Source organism: Quercus robur, chromosome 1 (assembly GCF_932294415.1).
Source record: "Quercus robur chromosome 1, dhQueRobu3.1, whole genome shotgun sequence".
Taxonomy (NCBI): Eukaryota; Viridiplantae; Streptophyta; class Magnoliopsida; order Fagales; family Fagaceae; genus Quercus; species Quercus robur.
In genome coordinates this window covers 28998013-29012908 of record NC_065534.1, presented here as the reverse complement: position 1 = coordinate 29012908, position 14896 = coordinate 28998013, and the positions used below count along the sequence as shown (strand labels likewise).

At 34.5% G+C, this 14896-nt stretch overlaps 2 protein-coding genes and 1 long non-coding RNA gene across 4 annotated transcripts; 2 read left to right on the top strand and 1 right to left on the bottom strand.

Annotated features, from left to right (window-relative positions):
- The first annotated feature begins 755 nt into the window (after positions 1-755).
- Positions 756-2672, top strand: LOC126728603 (uncharacterized). The gene is made up of 2 exons (XR_007656417.1): positions 756-1679; positions 2443-2672. It is a non-coding gene; the product is annotated as an uncharacterized LOC126728603 (long non-coding RNA).
- Positions 2673-7540: 4868 nt separating this feature from the next.
- On the top strand, positions 7541-10406 carry LOC126728589 (metal tolerance protein B). 2 transcript variants are annotated; one of them, XM_050434395.1, is made up of 3 exons: positions 7541-7767; positions 8722-9026; positions 9229-10406. In XM_050434395.1, the coding sequence occupies exon 3, from the start codon at positions 9229-9231 to the stop codon at positions 10357-10359; it is 1131 nt and encodes a 376-aa protein (XP_050290352.1). In that variant the 5' UTR covers positions 7541-7767; positions 8722-9026; the 3' UTR covers positions 10360-10406. The 2 variants fall into 2 exon arrangements, with proteins under 2 accessions (XP_050290352.1, XP_050290348.1); XM_050434391.1 differs by lacking the exon at positions 8722-9026 and having other exon boundaries at positions 7544-7767.
- A 1861-nt stretch (positions 10407-12267) lies between these two features.
- LOC126728583 (ras-related protein Rab11C) lies at positions 12268-14694 on the bottom strand. Its single transcript, XM_050434383.1, has 3 exons — positions 14504-14694; positions 14203-14415; positions 12268-13018 (listed from the first exon to the last, which is right to left on the bottom strand). Exons 2-3 carry the CDS (start codon positions 14365-14367, stop codon positions 12530-12532), a joined length of 654 nt encoding a protein of 217 aa, XP_050290340.1. The 5' UTR covers positions 14368-14415; positions 14504-14694; the 3' UTR covers positions 12268-12529.
- Between the last annotated feature and the right edge of the window lie 202 nt (positions 14695-14896).

The window sequence follows — 14896 nt, the reverse complement described above, 5'->3', positions numbered from 1 at the left end:
ATTTGAGCATGTTGTCTTGTATGATTTTTAATAAATCATGATTTTATGTTTTGACTCCGAAAATTTTATGGTATATACTGGACATACAGGGGAGTGGTTTTGTAAATTTTCATGACATTTTGATATTTGGTTTAGGTGTTATCAGTTCCCCAGGTCTAAGCTCCTTAGACTGTAGAATTTCGGTTCCTCTGCTTTCAGGTAATGGATAAGTTATATGGGTATTTGGTAAGTCATGAGGTTATTTTAAAGTATATTATGCATTAAAAGGTTTTTGATTAGAGATATGACATATAATCATTATTCTGACAAAGATATGTTTGTGAGTTTTAGAAACCTTATGTATATTATTTAAGCATATTAATGCCATTACTAATTTCCACGAACATGACGTTTAAAGAAAAGAATGAAAATGCTATTATTATGAAATGTTATGCAAAATAAGAAATTTCAGTATGATGTATAAGTATGAAAGTGTTTTATAACATGTCTAATGAGTGTATAAAAATCCTAATATGAAAATACCATCATTTGATAATTGTTTGTGAATTTACAAGAAAACGTTGCAAAGCTGTCACTGTGACAGATTCTGTGTTCATGCATGGTAAATTATGTATTAAATTGTATACAGTGAATTTGGATGCTAGGGATATTTTCTATGAAATCTAAGACACATGTGGTTGTTATGGAAGTGGTCTCACAACATTTGAATCAATATAAAAATAATGGTTTAATTTCTAAGTTACATAAAACTCTGTCAGGACAGATTTGAGCATGTTGTCTTGTATGATTTTTAATAAATCATGGTTTTATGTTTTGACTCTGAAAATTTTATGGTATATACTGGACATACAGGGGAGTGGTTTTGTAAATTTTCATGACATTTTGATATTTGGTTTAGGTGTTATCAGTTCCCCAGGTCTAAGCTCCTTAGATTGTAGGCTTTCGGTTCCTCTGCTTTCAGGTAATGGATAAGTTATATAGGTATTTGGTAAGTCATGAGGTTATTTTAAAGTATATTATGCATTAAAAGGTTTTTGATTAGAGATATGACATATAATCATTATTCTGACAAAGATATGTTTGTGAGCTTTCGAAACCTTATGTATATTATTTAAGCATATTAATGCCATTACTAATTTCCACGAACATGACGTTTAAAGAAAAGAATGAAAATGCTATTATTATGAAATGTTATGCAAAATAAGAAATTTCAGTATGATGTATAAGTATGAAAGTGTTTTATAACATGTCTAATGAGTGTATAAAAATCCTAATATGAAAATACCATCATTTGATAATTGTTTGTGAATTTACAAGAAAACGTTGCAAAGCTGTCACTATGACAGATTCTGTGTTCATGCATGGTAAATTATGTATTAAATTGTATACAGTGAATTTGGATGCTAGGGATATTTCCTATGAAATCTAAGACACATGTGGTTGTTATGGAAGTGGTCTCACAACATTTGAATCAATATAAAAATAATGGTTTAATTTCTAAGTTACATGAAACTCTGTCAGGACAGATTTGAGCATGTTGTCTTGTATGATTTTTAATAAATCATGGTTTTATGTTTTGACTCCGAAAATTTTATGGTATATACTGGACATACAGGGGAGTGGTTTTGTAAATTTTCATGACATTTTGATATTTGGTTTAGGTGTTATCAGTTCCCCAGGTCTATACTCCTTAGACTGTAGGCTTTCGGTTCCTCTGCTTTCAGGTAATGGATAAGTTATATGGGTATTTGGTAAGTCACGAGGTTATTTTAAAGTATATTATGCATTAAAAGGTTTTTGATTAGAGATATGATATATAATCATTATTCTGACAAAGATATGTTTGTGAGCTTTCGAAACCTTATGTATATTATTTAAGCATATTAATGCCATTACTAATTTCCACGAACACGACGTTTAAAGAAAAGAATGAAAATGCTATTATTATGAAATGTTATGCAAAATAAGAAATTTCAGTATGATGTATAAGTATGAAAGTGTTTTATAACATGTCTAATGAGTGTATAAAAATCCTAATATGAAAATACCATCATTTGATAATTGTTTGTGAATTTACAAGAAAAAGTTGCAAAGCTATCACTGTGACAGATTCTGTGTTCATGCATGGTAAATTATGTATTAAATTGTATACAGTGAATTTGGATGCTAGGGATATTTCCTATGAAATCTAAGACACATGTGGTTGTTATGGAAGTGGTCTCACAACATTTGAATCAATATAAAAATAATGGTTTAATTTCTAAGTTACATGAAACTCTGTCAGGACAGATTTGAGCATGTTGTCTTGTATGATTTTTAATAAATCATGATTTTATGTTTTGACTCCGAAAATTTTATGGTATATACTGGACATACAGGGGAGTGGTTTTGTAAATTTTCATGACATTTTGATATTTGATTTAGGTGTTATCAGTTCCCCAGGTCTAAGCTCCTTAGACTGTAGGCTTTCGGTTCCTCTGCTTTCAAGTAATGGATAAGTTATATAGGTATTTGGTAAGTCATAAGGTTATTTTAAAGTATATTATGCATTAAAAGGTTTTTGATTAGAGATATGACATATAATCATTATTCTGACAAAGATATGTTTGTGAGCTTTCGAAACCTTATGTATATTATTTAAGCATATTAATGCCATTACTAATTTCCACGAACATGACGTTTAAAGAAAAGAATGAAAATGCTATTATTATGAAATGTTATGCAAAATAAGAAATTTCAGTATGATGTATAAGTATGAAAGGTTTTCGGGTTATGTCCTCTGGTGATCTGAACTCTGTCAATAGGGGTTAATTACTGACTTTCTATGGAAAATGTTATATGATTGGCCATTAAGTGGGACTGGCTTTGCTGTACCTAGCCTTGTTCGGTTTTGGCCAACTTGTGGAGGAAGTCAACCTACCCCCATGGTTGAAAGATATGTATTATGATGTGATCCCGGGAATACCTGACATTGTGGGGAATGCTGGATGCCTAGCACCGTGGTGCTAGAAGCCTCCCAAATAAGTACAGACTTATCAGATATGGGCTAACCAATAATATTTATGAACAGCTATGTTATGTTATTAATCATGAGAGAATTATTTTGTTTAAATGCATTGTGAAAAGTTATATCATTTAAGTAAAGAAACAAGGATTGAAAAGAAAGAGGAAAGCTTTTGTAAAAGTTTTGTAAAAATTAAATTGGTTTTGGTTAATATTAGGTTTAGGCTTGATATTAGCATGTCAGCCATGGTCACAAATCCGGGTATCAGGTTTGGGGCGTGACACAGTGCCTCTGGATTGGTCTCCTTTAGCATTATTATCAGACCCTTCGTTCTCTACATTTTGACCTCGTTCTCCACCATGTTGCTGATAACGTTGTCTATTAACTTCTCTAGTTAACTCCTGGTTCTGTTGTGTCAATTCTGCCATTGCTACTGCCATGGACTGTAACTGTTGCTAGATGGTCATAGGGGGTGGTGGCGCACGATTTGGGTGACTGAGGCATTTCCACTCTCCCGGTGTCTTGGATGGTGGCCATTGACCTAGTCCGAACCATGTAGCCTTTTTGTCATGGAAAAGGCAAAGAAGTTAACACTTAGAATCCTTTTTTTTTCTCTCCCCACAGACGATGGCAACTGATGATACACAAAAATCAGTAGACTGGAATGCTTCAAGCTATGGTGATGGCTATAAATCTTGAAAAGAAAGAAAGAACTATCAAAGGTGAACGGTGTGACCTGGCCAAGGACCCTCCGACGGTTAAGTCAGTTTTCTCTCTAGGACACAAGGATGGAAAATAGTGAATAATTAGAACTTACCTTGGGTGAATGGGATTTGTTCCTTTTATAGAGAGCTAGTCGTGGGTCTACTTATTTGGATCCACTATCATCATGGATGATAAGGGCAATTAGCAGAGAAAATAGGGTATATGGAACGAAGTTTAAGGAGTCTCTTCCACATAGTGAGAGCAATGTGTTGTGGTGTAATTATGTGGAATTCTTAGAAAATTCTTCGTAGGATTTATCCAAGTATAGTTCAATCTTCTATGCATATATATATATATATATACTCGTCCATACATCTAGTTGTCTATGAAGGAACTCTGGATTGGATCACTTCATTGTTAAAGGGCGAGTGCTGTAGATTATTTTCTTTGGACGTGGTCTGGCCATGGATGACATCCAAGGACGGGTTATCCTTAGTTGATCCCTATCAAGTTGTATTATTGCATTTTATGTTTGATGTATTTTTCTTGGGCTTTAATGTAATTTGGGGAAGATGTACTTGAGTCTCTCCCTCAATCTTGGAAAGTTGCATCAACTAGAGATCTCGCAACCTAGAGGTGACTAGAAGGCGACTTAGGTGGCCCGCAAGCTCCACGTGGCAGGTGGTCTGGATGAGGGTCCATACGTGTACCTTGGGACCACTACGTGACCTTTGGTCGTGAACTGCATAATCTTTTTACTCTGTATTCCAGACTACATCCAATGTATATTTGCCAGTACACACACAGTTATGAGGCATGGTAAAGACTTCAAATAAAGGTGATACAAACCCTAGAAAATAAATAAGAGAAATCCAAGAGAAGCCTATCATTGTGTATGAAGAGAGAGCTACCTTTCTCAGCCTTTTGGCTAAGATCAAGTGTATGAGAGAGAGAGAGAGAGAGCCTTTTATTTTGAGAAAAACCAATCCAACCTCTCTTTTTCTTCTCCTTCATTGTATTGATTGAGATATTGTAAACACCTTCCTTACCCGTAAACACAAACCTTGTGAGTGAGAGAAAGACTATGGAAACTTGAGTAGCCACATTCAAATCCAATCTTTATTGGTGGCGTTTCCATTGGTGCTTCAATGGAAGGTCTCCGGTAAGCTAGGAAGAGAAGGGACTCAGAGCAATCAGTTGCTAACTGGAGCTTGGATGGCTCAAGTACATGTAGGCGTTTGGACTTAAAGGGTTCTTAGTATCCTAATGTACTGTAACTATCTTGCCAAGTGGAGATTTCCGACGGGTGGTCGGGGGGAGAGGATTTTACACTAGGGAGTTGGGTTTTCCTTTTCCTAAACACGTCTTGGTGTTTAGTGTGATTTGCTTGCTTTCCCTTTATTTCCTTTGCTTTACTATATTGTCATGTCTTGTGTAGTGTAGTTAGTTTGTGTGAAAATTGGTTAAGTCATTTACACTTTAACTATATTGATTAGTTGAGTGTTAAAATTTACTTAGCTGTAAAAGTTTTCTTTGGGTTTCTAGATACTTGCTAGGATTAATATAGCATATTTCAAAAACATAACCATAAAGCATGATATTTACAAGCCTCTAGAGTTGACCCCCCCCCCCCCCTTCTCTCTCTCTCTCTCTCTTTAATGGAGCCATATCATTGTCATGGTCGTCACTAAAGAAAGCCAATCCTGACTTTTTTTGGGATGCAATTAGTTTCATCTATCTTCTTTTTGCTATTGTTCATCATACCCCAAACACTTGCAATATGTTCTATTGGGGTGAAGAGTGGGTGGATGAAAAAGAGAGAGGAAAAGTGGTGATAAAACTTGTATTTTCCACTATTTGATACACAAGAAAATATGTAGAAGAAAATGCGTAGTCCCAAGTGTTTCCCACCCTAATCATCAAGGATTTGGCTTACTTCTAATACTTTTTTAACTTGAATATCCTTTTGTTTTAATGAGAAATTGCCACATTACCCATTAACTAAATAAAAGGTTGAGATTAAAACCAACTACTATTTGTCATTGTATATTTAAAACAAAATAAGATATCTAATTGAAAAAGTACTGAAAGTGAGCCAAACCTATTATCAAAAACCAATGTCCCCAAAATAAAGAGGAAATTAGGAGGAAATGGAGGCTTAAAAGAGATGTCACAAATGCCCTCTATTATTTCGTTCAAGTTTTTAACTTTTATTTAATAATAACTTGTATTTTTTCTTGTGTAATGATTGAAAAAAAAATACTTCTTTTTATATTATAACAGTAAATTCACAAAAACTATCTTTGTCCAATCTCTCATTTTCTTTCTTAACCAAACTAAGAAAATTTATATTGTTTAAAAGGAAATAATATAATTTAATAGAAGTGGATGATATTACGAACCATAATCTAATAATTTTTAGAAGAATACTTTGTGCAATAGAAAAAGAACACTTTTTAAAAAATATATTGTAAAAGGTTAGAAATATATATTATAAATAAAAAATTATACGAGTAGATCAACCAATGCTTGCAAGACAAAAAAAAAAAAAATAATAATAATAATAATAATAATAATTAATTAGATTGGAGGACTTAAAGAGCTTACAACTTTTTATGTTAAGTGCAAATTGAAAAAAAAAAATTTAAAAGTTATACAGGGATTTACTAATGTGTGCCTCTAGAGTATACATTAGTAAACCATTTTAGGAATTTTTTTTAAGAAAAAACAAAAAAAATAATTAATTGTTTTGACAATTTTTTCAATTTCTCATAAAAATTTTCCTAAAATGAATGGTTAAAAGCATACATTAATCGAATCCCTTTCATATAGTACTACTACACGCAGAGTATATATATATATATATATATATATATATGAAATGAGAGAAAGGAATTGAGATTTCTATTTGCTCGCAATGGAACACGAGCGCCATCTGCGGCCGCCCTACTCTCTCAAAGGCATCTGATTGAAAATTACTTTAACTACAGTGGGAGCCGGATTAAAATTAGGGATATAATATATGGGAAATATTAATGGACTTAAACTATTTTTGTTAACCAACATTTAAGAATGTTTTGATATCATTTTTATAAATAAAAAATAAAAATTCTCAAAAAAAAAAATAGTTATTTTTTCATTAAAAAACTCTAAACGCCAATGTTACACTTAAAAGTTATTTTTTTTAATAATTTTTTTAAGAAGATTTTTAATAACACAAAGTATATATAAAATGACATAACTTGTCCACATGATGAGTTATGAGTGGTAGAATTGTGTCTTCATATAAACTCATCATCACATCTCTACCGCTCACAACTCACCACGTAAATAAGTCATGACATAAATTATCCTATTTCGTGTGTATTTAGCATTTTTTTTTTCCCTCCTAAAACTATGGGAGACTGAGAGGTTGGTAAATCTGAGTAAACAAATTCTGTGCTGTGTCTCAGAATCCAGACTGGAACATGGGGGATAAGGGATAATCTTATTCTTATGTTACAGAGGACAACGTGAAGAATGAAGAGAGAGAAAGATAGCGGATCCAGCCTATTTATAGTTCAGCACAGACAAATTAGTTAAAAAAAAACAGATAAATTACTTGATTTTCATTTTTCACTAGGAAACGTAGAAGGAAAAAAAAGGTTGTCTTTTCCATTCGCTTTTAATAAAGAGTCATGTTAACTGGTGGAAAAATTTTAACAATATTTTTATGAAAGATATAAAAAAATTATCAAAAAATAATTATTATTTTATAGTTAAATGCTTTTAACAATAATTAATAAATTTGCTGACGTTGGGGATTTTGTTGTTTTAATCGCACCTGTATCGGAAGAGCTTTGTATTATTTTAGGTACTGTACTCTTTAGGACTTTTAGCCAACACTTTACCTTTTATGTCTAGTTAATGCAGCATTCCCCTTTAACCAAAAAAAAATTTGTTGACATTTCCCTTTTAACAAAAACGAACGGCCTTACCCTTTTTTCTGATCAACCCATGAGATTGAATTCACAAGGGTCAACAATTCAGATTATTATTTGCTCTTCTGTCTTCCTCAGGTACATCTCATTCCCTCTTTTGAATATTTTTTTTTAAAAAAATTTCTGCAATTTTTTTTATGAATATTTAATGGATACTGATGTTGAAATTTTACATCTTTTTGCCTGATGCTTCTATTATTGGGTTAGGTGAGACTCATGGTTGATCATGATTATGATCATGCAGAATTCATTAGTTTTTGGTTAGAACTTGGGTGTTTTTGAATTGTAATTATGCTTATTGTCAACTGGTTCTGGTTTGAGTTGTCATGGTATTGGTAGAGTAATCAGTAATATAAAATAGTGATAATGAAATATCAACTTGGGTTTAGATGTGAGTTGATAAAGCAATCTTGCTAAGTCGCTTGGAGTATAGCTGAAACAGTACATTGCTAGATGAATGTATTTTGGACAATAATGAGGATATATAGTATTGATACTAAAGAAGGTTGAGATCCTAGGGTAGCAGTAATTTGGTGCAATATTTGGAAACCTGTTGTAGTTTGATCACATGTATAGAGAATCGTTGGCGCTCACTATAAGTTTAGGACTACTAAGTTTGGCTTAGAGATTTCACTATATGCAATGGAAACCAGTTGGTGGGAGGATTGATATTCACACGATTCTATTGAGTGCACCGGATGGACCAGAGGAAGTCCAAAGTGCAACACATCATTGTGAAGAGAGGAGTATTGACATATGATATGACAAAGAAGTCTAAGAATAATGAAGGGATCTCAGTAGCTGATCCTGGGTAGTTGGAATTCAAAGGCTTTGTCAATTCCAATTGATTTTACAAATATAACTGCTTGGTTGTTAAGAATGAGCAGAAAATAAGGCCACTATGTTCTACAAACTTAAGATCGGATTTCTTTTTCAACTAAAACAGAATTTCAACCACAAACCATGCATTATAGTTTGCTCAATTTTCACCATGGCTGAGGCTTGCAAAAACTGTGCTTATTTATTTAGCAGATTTTGGCTCTTCTGACAAAGAAATTTGGGCCACTGCAAGACATACCACTGACTGACATGGCCTCTATTGACCTAAAAAGTAATGTGACTTAATCTTGTTTGCTTGTCTAATTTTATATCCATTGGACCCTTCTTGGTTGAAAGACAAGCCTTGAATTTGTGACAAGTTCACAAACTGTCACCAAGTTTTCTTCCACGTCTGTAGTTAAGCCTTGAGCTTTAGTAGGCTTTATCAATCGCATGTCTGGTCATTTGTAAAGCTGCATAACATCTAGGAGTCCCCATTTTCAGCAATGTGAACAAAGGTATTGGTTGATCTCTGGTGGCCTTTTCTCCCCCGCCCCACCTTTTTTTTCCTTTTTAAATATTCTGTTGAACTAGTAGAATTTGCAGCATTAAGTATGACATACAACTAGTGTTTGAAACCAATTAATCATACATTGGACCTTTTTGGTTGGATTTGCTAGATTTCTTTCACTAAATTAACTGGTCTGTTTGATGATGCAGATGGAGCAAGAGAAAGTACCCATCTTGAGAACTAATTCCCAGCTGGAAATTGAAATTCCAATAGTCTCTGAGGAAATTGATGTACTTCCCATGCCACCGAAGTCATCTTGCAAATCTCTCTGTGCTTTCTCCAAACTAGAAAATGGTACTTTGGAGTCAGAAGCACGATCAAAGTCAGCCATAAAACTGTGGGGACTCATAATTTTCTATGTATTAGTTATGGTAGTAGAGATTGTTGGTGGTTTGAAGGCCAATAGCCTTGCAGTTCTCACAGATGCAGCCCACTTGCTCTCTGATGTTGCTGGGTTCTCCATCTCTCTTTTCACAGTTTGGGCTTCAGGTTGGAGGGCAACATCACACCAGTCTTTTGGATACAGTCGTCTTGAGGTTTTGGGTGCCCTTATATCCGTGCAGCTCATATGGCTGATCTCTGGGATCTTAATCTATGAAGCCATTGATAGAATTCTTCACAAAAAAGCAATGGTGAACGGGCCTCTAATGTTTGCAGTTGCTGCATTTGGATTTATTATTAACTGTCTGATGGTTGTATGGCTTGGTCACAATCATGATCACAATCATAATCACAATCATCATGCGTGTGGACACGGGGATCATGATCATGAAAGAGAGGATGAGGAATGTGCAACAACCGAGGAGAAGACTAATTTGGTGTCAGATTCTCCAGTAAAGACCAAAATGTTGAACATAAATGTCCAAGGGGCTTACTTGCATGTTTTGACTGATCTGATTCAGTCAGTTGGGGTGATGATTGCTGGAGCTATCATATGGGCAAAACCCAATTGGTTAATGGTTGATCTGATGTGCACTCTTGTATTTGCTGTTCTTGCTTTAAGTACTACGCTGTCCATGCTTGGAAAGATTTATGGCATATTGATGGAGAGGACTCCAAGCGAGATCAACATTGATAAGCTGGAAAATGGCCTCAGATGTATCAAAGGAGTTCAGGATATTCATGATCTACATGTTTGGGCAATAACAGTAGGGAAAATTGTGTTATCTTGCCATGTGACAGCTGAATCTGGAGTTTGCTCAAGTGAATTACTTTTCAAGATTAGGGATTTCTGTGAAAAAACATACAGAATACATCACGTGACTATACAAATTGAATAGAATTATAATGATTTCTCATATAAAAATAGAAATTCAAGGTTCTCTCATCTTCTGCCTCACTGGTTACTAATTTCCCAAAGATAATTGTGGAGCATGTAGCTCATTGGATCTGTTTTGATCTAAGTTAGCACGCCTTCCACCTCCATTCTTTTATAATGATAAAGGTTGAGTTACTGCTAATGAAATCATAGACACTTGGCTAGATATATTTCAAGTTTTAGCAAGCTTATTCCACTCTTAATATCTTATCCTTATTTTTGGAGGTAAATTTCAAACAAAGCCCTATCCCATTTCCGCTTACAGGAGTACAGACTATAGAGAAAACCAATGAAAAAAAGAGGGAAAAAAAATTTACAAATTAAGCTTGTTATTGATTGAAAAGAAGAAAAGAAAAGAAACATTGGCCAGACCTTTTGCTTTGGCTTCTATCTGCATAATACTGCTGCCTACAATGAGTTGAGGAGTAATCTCAGCAGCCTTATGGCTCTAGTCATGTTATTACTACCAATTTTATTATAAAAGATTTTATAAACTGATATGATCATAAATGTGATTGATTTTGTATCAACAACATAATAAAGAAACTTTTGAATGTTTTTTTTTATTTTTTATTTTTATTTTTTTATTTTATTTTGTTTTGTGTTAAAATTTAATAACCATTTTATAAGTCTTATTATGTACTAAAATTTGTAGTACATGGCCAAAGATATTTGTAGAGGTGGTGGTAGGGGTGTTCACCAAACTGCATAAACTGCACAAGCCGCAAAAACCGCACCAAAACCGCCCGCAAAATAGCATAACTGCACCGCACCGCATGGTGCAGTGCGGTTTGCGATTTTATAATAAGAAAACCACACCGCACCGCACCCTCTCTATATATTAATATATTTAATTATTTTTAATATTAAATATATTATTAATAGTTTAATAACCCTAGTTTTCAAAAAAAAAAAATTTTTGATAACCTTAGCAAGTGTTGATTAAGAAAGCCAGCCCAAAATAAAGAAAAACTAGCTCAATAGTTTAAAACTTGGACCAAAATAAAGGGAAAAATTAGTTTTGGGTTGGGTAGAAAAAGCCCAAAATTTGAAATATATACCAATTTCAAATCATTCAAACCGCATCTTATACACCGCACTGCATATGTGACCGCAAAAATGAGATGCAATGTGGTTATGATTTTGGCTAAACTTTAAACCAAACCGCACCGCACCGCACCGCACCACACCGCACATGTGACAACAAAAATAAGGTGCGTTGCAGTTATGGTTTTAGATAAACCGCAACGCAAAGTACGGTGCTAAAAATGACCCGCACCACACCGTGAACACCCCCAGGGGGTGGTACACGGCCAAAACAATTTGTAGTAGTAAATCCGCATTAATTGCAAGGTATTTGGTCCCAAGTGTGCAATGCTACCACCAGCAGACTTCAAAAGTGGGCAAGCAACAGGAAGGTCAAAATGGAAATACAAAAGCAATGGAATAGATAGGTATTTAAAAAAAAAAATGGAACTTTAGTTGGTTTTATTAAATAAATAATCTGAGAAGGTACATCTGAGAGAAGTTGTGGTTGGATAAAAGATGGAACTCCTTCCATCCACACCGCTAACTCAAACAAATTGAGCATGCCTTGCAAGACAGTGCTACTTTAGACAACAAATATCTCCCATTTCACAAAACAATTCGACAAAAACTTTTAGCTTCCGCTATGATATTGCCAATCCATGAGAAGTCCCTATCATTGCATTGAATGGCTTTGAGTGTTTCTATTACAAGTTAGAAATTAGGAAGAATTACCTAACAAGCAAACTCCAAAGGAAAGGCTAAACTTGCAAGGCCTCTTCTACCACACCAGTATATCTCCCAGTCAAGATGCCAATTGCCAAGAACCACCCAACACCCCAAATTTCAATTTTTAAAAGCAAATATATAAGAATGGAGCAAAAGAAAGCAAACCCTCCAAAAGTACTACATTCTGTTTGTTTTCTTAGTTCACAATCTCCCTTATCGGTTATCACAACTCAATGAAGTAAAAAAGTAATCTACAAGTCTCTCTCTCATTAAAAAAGAAAAAAAAAAGTAAAAAGTCAAAAGGGTAATTTTATAATTTTAAAAAAAAAAATTTGGTTTGTCTGCTTGCAAATCTTTCACCACGCTCAAATGTATCCTCAAGTAGAACAGCAAGCTCTCTTGTTTGCATTCCCTGATGCATCAGAAACATTGATAGTGGTCCCTTGACCAGGAAGAGTGGTACCGGCAGTCGCTTCCTGAGCTGCTAATGCTTTTTTGCTTATGATTTGGTAGATCTCCGTCAAAATGGTCTGGAATGCCTTTTCAATGTTTGTTGCTTCTAAAGCTGATGTCTCAAGAAATGAGAGACCTTCCCTCTCAGCCAAGGCCTGACCATCTTGCTCTGAAACAGCTCTAAGATGGTTCAAGTCAGACTTATTCCCCACCATCATGATGACAATGTTAGAATCTGCATGATCCCTCAACTCACGGAGCCACCTTTGGACATTGTCAAAAGTCTGCCTCTTAGTTATGTCATAGACAAGCAGTGCCCCAACAGCTCCTCTATAATAAGCACTGGTGATTGCGCGGTATCGCTCCTGACCTGCAGTATCCCATATCTGTGCCTTAACTGTTTTTCCTTCCACCTGTTAAGTCAAAAACCAACAGTTCACAAAACTGCTACATGCCATAACAATGAAAATGAACACTCAAAAACATAGAATCATCAACCAAAGTTACCCAATATACAAGAAAGAACAAATCCAAACAGGTAGATTTGAAGCCTATGAAATTTCTCCAGTACAAGACACACCATCAACAATACATAAAGCAAGGTCTAATGTATATCTAGATTAACAAAGATTCCTACTGAGAGGAGTTTGGTAAATGCACCGTTCAAAATAAAGCAGAAACCTTGTCTTCAATTATTCAAGTTGCGAATGAAGTTTTGTTAAGCTCCATTTGCTCAGAAAATGATAGATGGCTATTTCTATAGTCATCACTTTAAGCAAATTGATCATCTCATTGATAACTTGACCATCGAAATAACCTCTCACAGAAGATGTCCGATCCCCATCAATCCACCGCTTGATTGGCCAATACATGAAGCATTCGATCATTTAAACTATTGGCCAATACATCTAAGCAACCAATACTTATTCACCAATTTAAACTATCATGTATAGCAACTTATAGCTTAAAGTATTCATTTTTCACAAAGAAAAATCACTTAATTACAATAACCAGCATGAACAGAAAAAATTTTCATTTTTGAAGTCTTTTTCTTTTTTCAAAAAGTTAAAAAGATAAAAGAGAAATGACGGGGAAAGATTTTTGTACATATCACATGCACGCACACAGATTACATACTGTTTGATGCTTGGTAGTGAAACTAAGTAAAAAAACTAAAACACAAATATGTGTCTATATATACTAGTGTTTATCATTTGGTAGCTTCTATAAAAACTTCGAAGCAATGCTATCGAACTTACGCGATCCAACACAGAATCTCACATTGACTGACAAAGCATAGTGCTATGTATCATTCAAGATGCAACTTTTTTCCAGCCTAAAAAATCAAACAGGAAAAAAGAATAAAATAGTTACAGTTCACAATTACCAAACACCTCTGAATTCTTGCCTAAAATTACGCGAATCCAAAGAATCCTATACCTCATATTCCTAAAAACAAGAATTACGAATCCAAAAATATAAAATCCAAGCTCAGAGGCTTCATAAAAAAAAAAAACAAAAAAATCATTAATCCAATTTCCGAATCAGAGGCGTAGATCAAGCCGAAAATGAAAAGGAAAAGAGAGATATTGCTTGCCTGGAGAGTTCTGGTGGCGAATTCGACGCCGATGGTGGACTTGGATTCTAAGCAAAACTCGTTGCGCGTGAACCTGGAGAGAATGTTGGATTTTCCGACACCAGAGTCACCGATCAACACGATCTTGAACAGGTAGTCGTACTCGTGGTCCACTCTATGCGCCATAACGCTCTGTCTCTGTCTCTGTCTCTCTCCTCCACCGATCTCTCTGACCTAAAAATAAAAATAAAAAATCCAATTTCAGATCCACACATAAACAAACAAATAGATTGAAACACAGAGATCTGAGGAGAAGACTTACCTGAAGAAACAGAAAGATAGATCGAGAAGAGATTGGAGATCCCAAAGTGAATTTTTGGAAATGAGAGTTTGTTTTTGTTTTTCTTGTTTTCAAAAAATTAAAAAAATAAAAATAAATAAATAGTAAGTGCAGGAATTATAGGGAAAAAAGTGGGAAATGTGGGATGGAGTGGACAATGATAGAAACGGCGAAAGAGAAATCCCAATACGAGAACTTTTGAAACGGCAACTTTATAGATTTTTTTAATTTTATTTTAATTTTTAAATTTAAATTTAAGACAGGTAGGGAGAGAAAAACGGCGCCGTTTAGGGCTGGAGAAAGTAACGGGGGCGAATGTTGCGAATATATTAATTATGTGAGATGGCAAGTGACAGTGAGGCAAGCTGCCTAGCT

What these genes read in the sequence shown, in the direction of transcription:
- LOC126728589 (XM_050434395.1), top strand. Translation starts at nt 9,229, where the DNA reads ATGGAGCAAGAGAAAGTACCCATCTTGAGAACTAATTCCCAGCTGGAA.
- LOC126728583 (XM_050434383.1), bottom strand. Translation starts at nt 14,367, where the DNA reads ATGGCGCATAGAGTGGACCACGAGTACGACTACCTGTTCAAGATCGTG. An exon ending in TCGCCACCAGAACTCTCCAG is followed by an intron (nt 13,019 to 14,202) that starts GCAAGCAATATC and finishes TTGACTTAACAG; the next exon opens with GTGGAAGGAAAAACAGTTAA.